Source organism: Drosophila miranda, chromosome 2 (assembly GCF_003369915.1).
Source record: "Drosophila miranda strain MSH22 chromosome 2, D.miranda_PacBio2.1, whole genome shotgun sequence".
Classification (NCBI taxonomy): Eukaryota; Metazoa; Arthropoda; class Insecta; order Diptera; family Drosophilidae; genus Drosophila; species Drosophila miranda.
Window position 1 is genome coordinate 26,966,294 of NC_046675.1, and position 12,316 is coordinate 26,978,609.

Here is a 12,316-nt window from a genome sequence, read left to right on the forward strand (position 1 = left end):
GTTTCGCCCCTGGATAGACCTCTTTTAGGGCCGCCACCGCCTTCATGTAGAGGGCCGCAGAGCGAGCGTCTTGGCAGGCGATGGCTTTCACCTTGCCTTGATGCCACCCTGCGTCCTCACACTTTGGCGGTGGTCCGCCGTTCTCCTCCAGTTCCAGTAGGAACCGGTCCTGGAGCTCGTTCTCCACCAGGTGCCACTTATCGCGAGGGACATGGCCGTCCTCGGCGCCCCTGTCCAGGACACCGATCAGGGTCCTGCCCCTCGCCACCTCAGCGAACGACCGGTTCGTGAGGTGGGTCTTCACCCGCTTGGCTTGCTGGGCTTGGCCTGGCTGATTTGCGGGGTCCTCCGCTGAGCGTTGCCGCTTGTTGGCGGCCTTGGCTGCGCCCTTTCCGGCTTTGGCTGGCTGGAACAGTGGAAGGATTGAGCAGGCCCACAGCCTCTGCTCCTTTCCTTCGGCTGACGCCTTGAAGTTCGGGTCTTCGTTGGACAGGATGAAAGCCGCTCGTCTCCTGTCCTGGTACGACGGCTTTCCACCCCGTGGTGCAGAGACGCTGCCCGCCGGGGCTCCCATGGGTTCTTCGGTCCCGGTGCGCTCACCAGCCGCGATTACGCTCTGCTTGGCAGCCACCCCGGTATCCGCTTCGCCCTTGGAGCCACCCGACTTGGAAGGACCCGATTGGCTTTTCGGGCCCCCCCTCACTGCGGCTGCTGCCTGAAGACGGTGGACCGACTCAGTCTCCTTCCCCGTCTTCTTTGGACCCGGTTTCCCAGGCGCTGGTGCAGAGGGATTGGCTTGTCCCTCCGGTACTTTAGGAGGAGTACCGAGCTCCTTTGCGGCTTTGTTGGTTTTTATTTGTTTTTTTATTTGGCATAGTAGTTCCCACGAGTAGGCGGGAAGGGGATGGTCACCCGAGGCATAGCCCGCTTGCCCCGGGAAGCCTGATTTAAACTGGAGGTCGGCAGGTATCCAGAGTCCGCATATTAGCGACCGGGCACCCCCCCGGCCATGCATCCCTCGGCATATAACAGTGTCACCTTGGATTGGGGTAATTTCACTGAGAGTTTTCTTCTCTCCGCCCGACTACCATTCGCCAGCATCATAGCAGAGACATGACCGTGCTAGGACCTGTTTCCAGCCGCCCTCACGGGGAGAGTATAGTCGCACTTCCACCGGTGTGCACAGTTACGGCGGGTGACGGTTCGCTCGCAACCCTCTGTGTCCTAGGGGGGGGCCCTGGGGGGCCCTGGCCCGTTAGGTAAACATGAATTTACCGGTTATTATTAGCACCTTTCAATCATAATTGCACCATAGGAGTTGCCCAACTCCGGCACAGGCCCAAGACTAGGACCAGGCCGGGCATAGGCCCAGTTCAATTGTCAACTTCCTATAGTTTCTTTGACAAAATCTGTGCATCTACATTTACATTCAAAGGTCAGTCAGCGTCAGCCAGCACTGAGATGATCATGTGTGAAAAGGCTTTGCAGCCAGTGTCGGGCTGGGTCAATGGGCAACCGGTAGCATTGTGTGCCTTCTGGAGAACTCCCTGCCCATTGTGGCATGGTCGCATTGTCGCACTCCCGCACGTTTCAATTTGCATTTGACTTCCCGGGCTGCCGTGGGCGAGCCAAGCCACTTATGTTTCCTAACTTCCCGCCGGGAGTGCTGCAGCTCTTCGCTCCTCTGGGGTTCAATGGCTCAGTTTGCTGGGCGGATCAAGGCTCGGACCGCTCCTGGGTCCTCTTCTTCGACGGTCTTTGCTTCCTGGTTCGGAGGGAGCGTGCCGGGGCCGGCAATTGTTCCAGATTTGCACACATTTCCTTGCACTCGCTTGCACAAATCTTTCAATCCTAAGACGATTTCCTCTTGTAAATCTGTTATAAGCTGCAGAGAATGTCACACGGCCAATTGAATAATTCCACATTCAATATGCTTCCGAGTTTCTATGAATTTCTATAGTTTCTTTAAATTCAGATTCGAAAAAAAATCTCAACCATAGCAACCATAGATATGCAACCATGCAAAGAATGTATTTCGAATAAAATCTTCAATCTATAATGTAACACATTATACATATTTATATAATAGTACATTTTATTCACGAAATGAATACCCAGTAGTCAGTAGTGTAGTTTCGGGAGTTTCTTTGTTTAAATTGAATAAGATTTGTCGCCATAAAAAAGGTATGGCAAACAAGTAGTGTTCCAATCGCGATATTTACTTAATCGGAATTTCCAAACTGAACAGAGAACTACCAACACCCTACGTGGAGAGATGTCCAGGGTATCTGTTGGACATGGGTTGGCCCAACTTAACTCGGTCGCTCCACTTCTAGCGCCCTCGAAAGTGTTGTAAGCCCGGCAATGGCAATCCGCCTAATCCTGGGCAGGTAAGTAAAATGCTGTTGTACTTTGCTGGCTGTTTGGTTGGTTGTCGGTAGCCAACGGATCAGCCAGCGCGACTGTGACATTGTTCGAAGGCGAATGTCCGTTAATAATAGAACGATTACCCGACGAGGTCAACAATTTCCACACAAACAGACAGGAAGATTGAGGGATAGAGAAGATCCATACGGGGATGTACGTACTATCTGCATGACGATGGATGTGAGTGCCCGCATGGATATTCAAATTGAAAAACGCCGCAGGACACACCGGACAAAGGCTTGTCCTCGTCCTTGTTCTCGTCCAATGGCCAGTTGTCAGCGAATGAGCTGTTGAATGGACTGCTCTACAAGCGGATTATTGGATTTGAGGTTAAGTGCGTTTTCAGTGATTGCAACTAAAACGAAACGAAATTGAAATTTTCCGACGATTTTCACAACTGTTTTGACTTCGGAAATGCTGCCGCTCTTGTTTCCTCCCCCTCCCCCTAAGCTGAGGCGAGCCGGCGACAAAAAACGCGCCCGAAACGCACTCTGTGGGCGTGGCCAGCGGAGAACGCCATTGCTCGACCCTGCAGCTGTTCTCACGCGTGCACACACACACACGAACAAATATACACGGATGCAGGGCTCTCTCGCCTGCAAGCGAAAGCGAGAGGGAAGACCAGCTGCCGTGGCATGCCCCAAGCAGCGTCGGGCGACTAGCCGCGTGCGCCAAGGCAGTCGTGTTTGTGTGTGGGAGAGCCGATCGTGCTTCGAGTGGCAGTAACCGCAGCGAGGAATGGAATGGGAAGGGCGCAGGACAAAGCCACTCCGGGGCCCGGATTGGGGTTGCTTTTGCGGCGAGCCCTTTAATGGACGACCCGCCGTCGGCGTGGCCACCGCGCGCGGTTTCTCCGGCGTTGTGTCACGGGATAAATGTTAATCGATATCTGTGTGCCGGTGCCTGTGTCCGACATCCTTTTGTTGCCACGCCACTCCATTGTGCCTCCTGGTACCCGAAAAGAGCAGCGTCCGCGTCGCATCTTGGCGCGCTAGCCGCAGAAATTGGTCGAGTGCACTCGCTCGAAAAACTAATTTGATTTATGTCTTCTCATTCGAGTGCCGCCTCCCCTCGTTCTCGTCCTGAGAGTGGTTATTTCAACTCGGGCGAAGGACGCGCAGCTCTGATTCACACCCATATCGCCGACAGATCGTCCAGATTCTGGATACCCCTGCAACACCCAGCAAAGCGCCTCCTGATGCCTCCCTTCGGCTGCTGTTTTGGGGGCTCTTGCGTAGTTAATTTGAATTTAGGAGCTCGAAATGGGGACCATTGGTTAAACTTGTATAATGAAAAGAAATTTGTATATTTAATGAACTAATTTATATATAAATTGAGGAAAAGGCTTAGAAAATATCGTAAAACATGGCTCTTCCAGAGTCCTTCAGTATGATCTTCAACATTGTTATTCCTCAGTAACCACTCACTCGTTGTTGTTAGTAGTCAAGTTCATATTTTTCATCACCAGTTAGAGCTATTTTTTGCACTTTGGACTTTCTTTTACAATAATGCTCTCCAGGCTTATTCTCAAATTAGTACGGAAGAGGTAGTTAAATGTTTTAAAAAGAAAAAATGATTTAAGACGTGAGTAAATCGATACCGATATATTTTGTATTCCATAATTATGATAAGCATGAAAATAAGGATCTTAAAAAAACGAGGATATACAACTTTATTATTTGAATATTCATTTTGTCATCCATTGGATATTAAAATGTCCAAAATGTCCTATCTCTAACGTATCTTTCAATATCCCATTGAAACGGATACTATATGGGAATACTCATATTCTTGATTCCCTGCCTAAGTTGGTGTGGATGGTTCAGTGCCGAGAACAGCACAGCATAATGCCCAAGATATACCTGAGACTTCGATGGAATGAATGTTAGCGCTAAAGTATTGAACTAGTAATTAAAGTGCAGTTCTTTGAAAAAACTTCAATATAAATGGGAGGTATTTGATTTATACATTACATATTATTATTATGTTTAGCGCCGCTCAATACGATATATGTAGTACAGATCTATTGTGCTTCTTGCTGACTGTGATTGTTAGTACAGTCTACAGGTATGTAGGTAATGTAGCATTTGATAAAAACCGAGTGGAGGTAAAGTATCCCACTTTTCCACATGCACTCTGCACTTCTTAAGGAATACAGAGATGCCACGATCGCAGTTCCCAGCGCCGTAAGCCTACTGCAGGTCATTAGAAACAAAAGGGAAATCATTTGCATTAAGTACTTTCGCATTGTTCCTCTGACGCTAATGAATGCAGCGGTTGTATTGCGGGCTTGCTTGGGTTGGGTTAGGTAGCGGCTTTAATGCGTAGGTGGTTTTAATGCCTGCCATAAAGAGCGGCCTGGAGAGGACATTTCATTCACGACTTGAAACGCGGCGGGTCGATGGATTCATATTCATTCATAAACAGGGATTGCCAGGATTCGGATGGGTGTTTATATGGGATCAGGTAGGTAGGTGATAGCCATAGGGCGAGGTGAGCTGAAGTGAGGGGTGGTGAGGCTGTAAAAGCTTATTTGCGTAGGTTGGCACTTAGTCTTGCAGCCGCCTTGGTTCGCTATGTGTACTGGGCCTTTCCCCCGGAGGTTCTTTAAGTAATAAGCGATGGAATTTCCACCCATTCGTCTCGGGGACCGAATTTCGCGGCCGAGGCGTCGGCGTCATAAACGGCAACCTACCTAGGACAATGCGGCACTCGTAAATGGAAGAAAGGAAGTTATAAAATAATTAAACACGGCCACCGCTACCGCTCGGCCAGTGCCAGCGATTTCATTCATAGAAAGTCTGCAACCTGATGCCCGGTTCCCGGAGCCCGTAGCCCGGAGCCGCCATCGCCATGCTTAATTAGAGCAAACAGATAGTTCAGATAAGCATGGGGCGTCACATTCATATTTCGATTAATTAGGGAATTTTACACGCATACGCTAGCTGCTGACACACATGGAGAAGGTGCGGCTCTAGACGGCGACACGACGTGCTCGGGGAAACCACATACTTCCTGGCATAGTCGTACTCGTATCCTAACCAAACTTTGGCTCGGAATTGAAACTTGGGAACACCTCGCACACCTCGACTGTTTGTCTTCCTCCTCGTCAGAGATTAGGCTCTGAGATCGATCGCCATGATGCATATGCATGCGCATACGCCAGTTGGATCGCAAGTCTCGTTTTAGCCAAGATTAACGTGCGACGGACTCAATCCGCGATCAGATCAGATCAGATCAGGCTGAATACCCGTACATCCGGCTCTGCGGTTAAGTACGCCAGGCTTTCGGTCCCCGCTTAGATAGTGGATCACTCCACGCGATGGACTAGGTGTGATCTTTATTGATCTCCATGATCAGGTATTGATCAGAGAGCGATTTGCCCTGCAAGCAGGCGATTAGACTAGAAACGGGATAGATAAAGGAGCCCCTTCAAAGTGCTATGTACATATGTATGTATGTATCTGCAAAACGGCGATCCCTTTCTTGAACCTTTCTGCGAGCAGCAAGCCGTCTAATAGAGCTCCTGCTGAAATTCATTGATATTGAAGCCTCTTTGACAAATGTACTCAAGTCGAATCCGTGCGCATCGAATGTCAAACTTCCACTCATTCTTTCCGTTTTAAAGAGTACAAGGCCGATGTCTCTTAGGATAATCCGAACAAGCGTTACATAAGTACGCACATATCACAGCTATTTGATCAAAATACGTTTACCACCTCATTCAGTTGCCATACAAATTATCGTTTGGAAGAACAAACTTAAAGGCTGTAGCTGGTTGTTGTAGATCAAGGCAGTCCAGATCGGGTGACTATATCAAGCAACTGGTATGAACGCCCAACTAAAGGCCCTGAACGCCCGCAAGCAGCGCCCAAAGAAGTTCAAGTGCCCGCACTGCGACGTGGCCTTCTCCAACAAAGGCCAGCTCAAGGGACACATTCGCATCCATACCGGTAAGTCGAGCAGAAGTCCCCAGCACGTGGCACCCCGTACTCACACATCCTTGACCCTGAATTTAAATCTAAAATTCAATAACTGACATATCGAAGGAATTGAACTGTTAAAATGTGTGTGTTTACAACTGATTTGCGGTGCTCAAGCGTTTAAGGATTAGATCGCACTTTGGGTGGACATTATCCTACGTCCTGAGGCGGGTGGTCGATTTACCGAACCGAGTTTTGCGAAATTCTTTATAAAACTGTTGATAGTTACTCCTCATTTTGGACATAACATTTTTTTTTTTTTTGGCTTTAATTTCTTTTTTTTTATATAAAAACGAGACGTTAATGAACAGCCAATGAATCTATTTATACAATAGACATTTTTCTCAACTGACTTTTGTGATTCTGAATTGGCGCCATCGGTTCAAAGTTAGTTAACACGAGTGTCCACATGTGAATGTCCGCTACTGTACATATATACAAATATAGATATGCGCACATTTCTTTAGTTGTACAACCCAATGCATATTTCCGAGGCAAAGTTAATGCAATTTACATTTATGTATACAAAGATGTCCTATGATCCGATTTCTGAACATCAGGATATGTCAGCTATACACACATTTGGCATGTCAAGACTAAAGCCAATGTATTCTACCTAACAATGTCTTGAAAACGCATTTAGTTTTTCAAAAGTAATGCATTTATAACAATTTAAAACAAAGCTTATATAAGCCAGGAATCCGACAGGCTACATAATCAAATATTGTGCCATGTTCCAAATTATCCACCTTCAAAGACAAGAAAAATGTGCTATATTTATTTACACTTTAAGTTTCGTGTACAGTTTCTTCTTGTATATCACCAACATCTCCATCGGTTATCTATCCATTGTGCGGTTTATCCATTCCAATTAATCTAGTCACAGAATCCCGCCAGGGAAAACGCCCTCCGCCGGCAGTAAAGCTGGCACTGTCGACCCCCCAGCCCGGTCATCCCCAAATGATAAAGTTTAGGCAAACTGTACTGCTCTACATGCTCAAACCTCTTCTGCAGCCCTCGGTCTCAAGCCCCCAGGAAAATGCGCCGACTGGGCTCTTATGTACAGCTGTGCGCGTATCTGTGAATCCTTGGCCCTTGGCCCACACTTTGCATATTTGGGCGGAACAGCAACCCCTAGGAGCAAAGCACTTAATTCAATAATAAATTGCCACCACAAGAGGCGGCGAATCACTCGCCGGAGTAGAGTCAGGAAGCCCGCAGATAACCAAGTCACGAATTTAGCACAGTAACCGAAGGGGGGGAGAAACGGAACACAGAACACAGAACACATACCAACTCAAGTTGAAGCCAAGCCCAGTCGTGCCTCACGGGGTTCGATGGGGAGGGGCTGTGGGTTTGCGGTGGGTAAGCGTAAAATTCATAATCGTGAATGCTTCACTTAAAGTTGCGCCCAAATCCGAAAGCCACCCCGCAGGGATTCGCGGAGCAAAAATAGATATACGAGTTTGTTCCACAATGGGAATGGGAAGGGCAGGGGCACGCATTAAAAACGAAAGTCAAGGAAGCTGCCATTCCACGAGACGGCTTGAAAACTACGCAGGACTCTGCTCACTACGGTACATATGTACGTTGTACATTATGTACTACGAGTATCCTGCATGACTGTGTGTGCGTGTACCGGCGCGCCGCGGAGCCCTGTGTCCGTGCGAGTGTGCGTGAGCGGCCATATTGTTGTGTTGGACGAAAACAACCCTGAAGCGTGCCTCTCACTCACACAGAGACAGACAGACAACAAATCGATGAATGAAGCGACTCTGTGTGCGTGTGTGCGTGTGTGCGTGTGTGCGTGTGTAGGTAGACCGCTAAGTAGGCCCGTGGGCAGAGCAGAGTCCTGGCTTGCTCAATGAACGGGAAATCTCTTTAAATGGTGCGCCGCTCAGCCAGGAGAGCTCAGTTCGAGTTGAGATCTTGCAGCGCACACACAGCTCCAGCTCCGGCCCCGTCCATTCCCAGAAAAAGTGTTCCCAACCAAAAAGTGCTCCCGTGAACCAGAGAGAGAGAGAGAGAGATTCCTACTCCACCACAATCGCATCGCATTGAAATGTCGACTATTAACCTGCATCCCCCGCAAACGTACTCGCGCCTGTTCCGTCCCTGGGATACGCAGAGGCAGGCGCCCGCTCCACCGGCCAGGACGGTGAAGAACGAGCCCGAAACGGTCAACATCAAAACGGAGCTGCCCAGCAGCAGTTTCGGCCACGACAGCGACCGCGACTCCTCTTCCTCGTCAAACAGCAGCAGCAGCAGCAGTAGCAGCAAGTCCAGCTACGATGATGGATACACCCGCACCTCCACCCCCCTGCTGGATGTGACGCCACAGCCCGTCTTCCCACATCCCTCGTGCTCCTCCTCAGCCTCCCCGACAGTGACGCCAGCCCAGCAGATGTCGCCGCAGCAGTCCCCCTTCATGCCCGCCGCCAGCGATCTGTACTACGCGGCTGCCGCAGCTGCAGCCGCTGCCGCTGCCAGCACTCCCGCCGGTGCCGCTGCTGCCGGCTTCGGCATGGATCCGTTCACGCTAGGTCTGATGGAGCAGGAGTACGCCCGCGTAATGGCCGAGGACGCCCAACTAAAGGCCCTGAACGCCCGCAAGCAGCGCCCAAAGAAGTTCAAGTGCCCGCACTGCGACGTGGCCTTCTCCAACAACGGCCAGCTCAAGGGACACATTCGCATCCATACCGGTAAGTCGAGCAGAAGTCCCCAGCACGTGGCACCCCGTACTCACACATCCTATTTCCGCTCCCTCCCTCCTCCAGGCGAACGCCCCTTCAAGTGCGACGTAGACACCTGCGGAAAGACCTTCACTCGCAACGAGGAGTTGACGCGCCACAAACGTATCCACACTGGACTGCGTCCGTATCCGTGTAGCGCATGCGGAAAGAAGTTCGGTCGCCGGGACCACCTGAAGAAGCACATGAAGACGCATATGCCGCAGGAACGCCAGCTGGGTCCGGCCATCTTTGTGCCAATGTATCCATATCTCTATGGCTACTGAATAGACGGATGGAGATCCGATCCGAACCTCGCTCCAGCGATCTGTGAAGCGCTTGCACGCTTTAAAAACGCTACAAGGCCCATACGCATACGCACATAGCCACCGATACCGATGCCAACGACAACGACAACGACAGCGACAAAAACAACGATAAACATATACATAGATAACCAATAACTCAATGCCGGCCAATACTCAATTTCCATCTTGGATAGATCTACCTCAGCCGTACCTGGCGCAATCTAGCGCACTCACTAACCGCTAACAGACTCAGAGCCTCGGAGCCGAAACCCTCCGAGAGAGAGAGAGAGAGAGAACCCGATGCCATCGACGATATATGCAAATATTGAGATATTTATTTTTTAACTCATATTTACACAACCAGCTACGTGACGAGTTTGGAGCGTAGCGTACGGAAAGAAAACCCAGCATTTGTGTAAATACCTCCTTAAGTGATCCTTCCTCATATGCTAAGCGATTAAGAGATTAAAGAGATAGATAGATAGATAGATAGATATACCTGTATACACACAATCTTTATTAGAGCTAAGCATATTTTTCACATTTTTATATGCTGAATACGGTTACTAGCAATATACGATTTATACCTACCTAGATATAGAGTCATAGTTAAATATTCAGAGTTGCATTATACGATTTATGTTTACACCATGAAATACAAATTTTGAAAATCACAATTTCCATCTTCCTTCTCTTCGATGCAATCTTCAATTCTACTGAGAGCTACAGACGATGAGAACTTTCACCCAAAATTTCGGAGCTGAGAACGAATGGCATCCTTTCCGACATTTTGTGTGCATATTAATGACTGTTTCAGTCACTTCCCGCTAACCAGATCATTTAAAAATCGCCCAAGTCATCCCGGCAACATCAAAGCGAAACCTGCTAATGCATTCATCCTCGCCACCAAAGGGTTTAAATGCACAAGTCATTTGGGCATTTGGCAAAACCGGCAAAAATCCCATTCATTAAAGTGCGGAATAATCCATTAGGTCGGGCGGGGCCAGAACGGCTAAATATCCAGTCGCCTCCCACTCCCCGGTTAAATACAATCCGTTCATTGTACAAAGAATGCGAATCAAAATGTCCTGATTTCGGATCGCAGAGCAATCATCTCACACAGTTTCCCACAGTCCCCCGCAGATCACATTCAGATCCCAGAGCAATTGTCCAACCGACTTGCCATTACTCACCTGACAGCTTGCGTCATTCATAAGGACAATGGAGGGGGCCACCTGAGCTATGAAACTGTGTGCAGCAGACCAGACACTCAGTCTGCAACAAGTCAAAAGGACACTTACTCGTATTTGTGGAATTTGTTATGCGAACAGGCGATCGATCCATCGATCCCTGGTCACTAGCAATGTGACTTCCACGAGCGGACAAAAGACGAATTTCTGAAATTGGAACCGTAGCAGACCGGTGGGCAACAGCAACGGCCAAGGCAACGTTGAACGAGTCTTAACCTTTTCCAGGACAATGGCAAATATGGTTGCTTGATAGGGGCGTGCAGTTCTCACAATTACCTGTGCCGTACCTGCCTGTCCTCTCAGATCCTGAGAAGATTTTCGTTGCTGGCAGACAGTGCGTCGTCGTCTTTATCGCACAAGTGGAACAATGATATCTACAATAATGTGTCCCTCCGATTCGAATAATTCGACTTCGGACCTTTGCAGCAGACACGACGTCTGCCCCTTGGGCACTTGGAAGCATACTCAAGATCCACGATAGTGCATTTGAAACAAGTTCAAACACACATTTCTCAACAGAAAATCTATCTATCGCTCAGTACTTTCAGTAATTTTTTAGGCATTGTTGCGTAATTGCCGGCAATTAATTAAGGAAGAGTATCGGGTGTGGGAATCATGCATGATATCCCTAATGATATATGTCGATCACATGTGACAAGTGTTGACTAATGCGACGACAGTTGAAAAATATGTATGTCCAGAAAAGCAACAATCTGTAAAATAAACAAAGATTCTTAGTAATTTCGACGTGCCCTGATGAAAACCACTTTCCTTTCTGATCAAACTATGCATCAAACATTTGCGCATCAGATAATTTTTGACAACTCGTTCTTAAAAGAGAAAATATTTGTGGCTATACGTAAAATCTTAAAAATTGTATTCTATCTAGAAATGACCTTCGGTATAAAGTTAAGCGCCGAAGGGTTTAGTACGTAGACACCGCCACACCGACATTGTCGGCTTCTTGGCCTCCTTCTGTGGTATGTAGTTCCTTTAAAAGAATAAACATCGTTGATGATCTTGGTACTGTGTTAGACAGTAAGCTAAAGTTTTCCGAACATATTTTTACCATGGCAAATAAAGCAATAGGCGTGCTTGTGTTTATGCCGACCATTATGTAACGAATACTATATTTTTTGTTCCTCCGATTTTAGAATACGGCTCTTGTGTATGGTGCTTTGAACGGCCATATAACCATTCTTCAATAAAAGATGTCACTGTGCTGCAGCGGTGAAATACGTTTCACGAGATTAATTCTAGGTTGTAGGTCTGGTAGAGTAGTTCTTGTAACCACCATTTAAATTTCCAATACATATATCCGCAATATTTTTTAAAGTTAAGAAACTGTTTTACATGACTTATGCGCACTTTGATAATTATCTATCGACATCTTTGAACAATAGTGGTTTGAAAAGATAAATGCATGCCATTTTTTGTCTGATAAGGTTTTCTGTAAATTTTATTTTTTAAGTCGAATTAGTTACAAAATAAGCTACTAACCATTCATATTGTCCAAAGCATACCAATATACACGTATATTTGATCACACTATCTCTAATGTTAATGCTTGTAACTGTTGTACAACTTGATTGTTTTATTTTGTTAAATTTCTTATATAT

General features: G+C 47.6%; 1 protein-coding gene and 1 long non-coding RNA gene across 2 annotated transcripts; both read left to right on the forward strand.

Annotated features, from left to right (window-relative positions):
• Positions 1 to 2,050: 2,050 nt before the first annotated feature.
• Positions 2,051 to 2,804, forward strand: LOC117187323. Its single transcript, XR_004472036.1, has 2 exons — positions 2,051 to 2,184; positions 2,249 to 2,804. It is a non-coding gene; the product is annotated as an uncharacterized LOC117187323 (long non-coding RNA).
• A 5,478-nt stretch (positions 2,805 to 8,282) lies between these two features.
• On the forward strand, positions 8,283 to 10,124 carry LOC108157516 (Krueppel-like factor 16). Its single transcript, XM_017289618.2, has 2 exons — positions 8,283 to 9,112; positions 9,188 to 10,124. Exons 1-2 carry the CDS (start codon positions 8,473 to 8,475, stop codon positions 9,424 to 9,426), a joined length of 879 nt encoding a protein of 292 aa, XP_017145107.1. The 5' UTR covers positions 8,283 to 8,472; the 3' UTR covers positions 9,427 to 10,124.
• Positions 10,125 to 12,316: the final 2,192 nt, after the last annotated feature.

Bases quoted from the DNA above. Each gene is read 5' to 3' on its own strand.
- LOC108157516 (XM_017289618.2), top strand. From the start codon at position 8,473: ATGTCGACTATTAACCTGCATCCCCCGCAAACGTACTCGCGCCTGTTC. The intron at 9,113-9,187 runs GTAAGTCGAGCA...TCCCTCCTCCAG, and splicing joins ACACATTCGCATCCATACCG to GCGAACGCCCCTTCAAGTGC.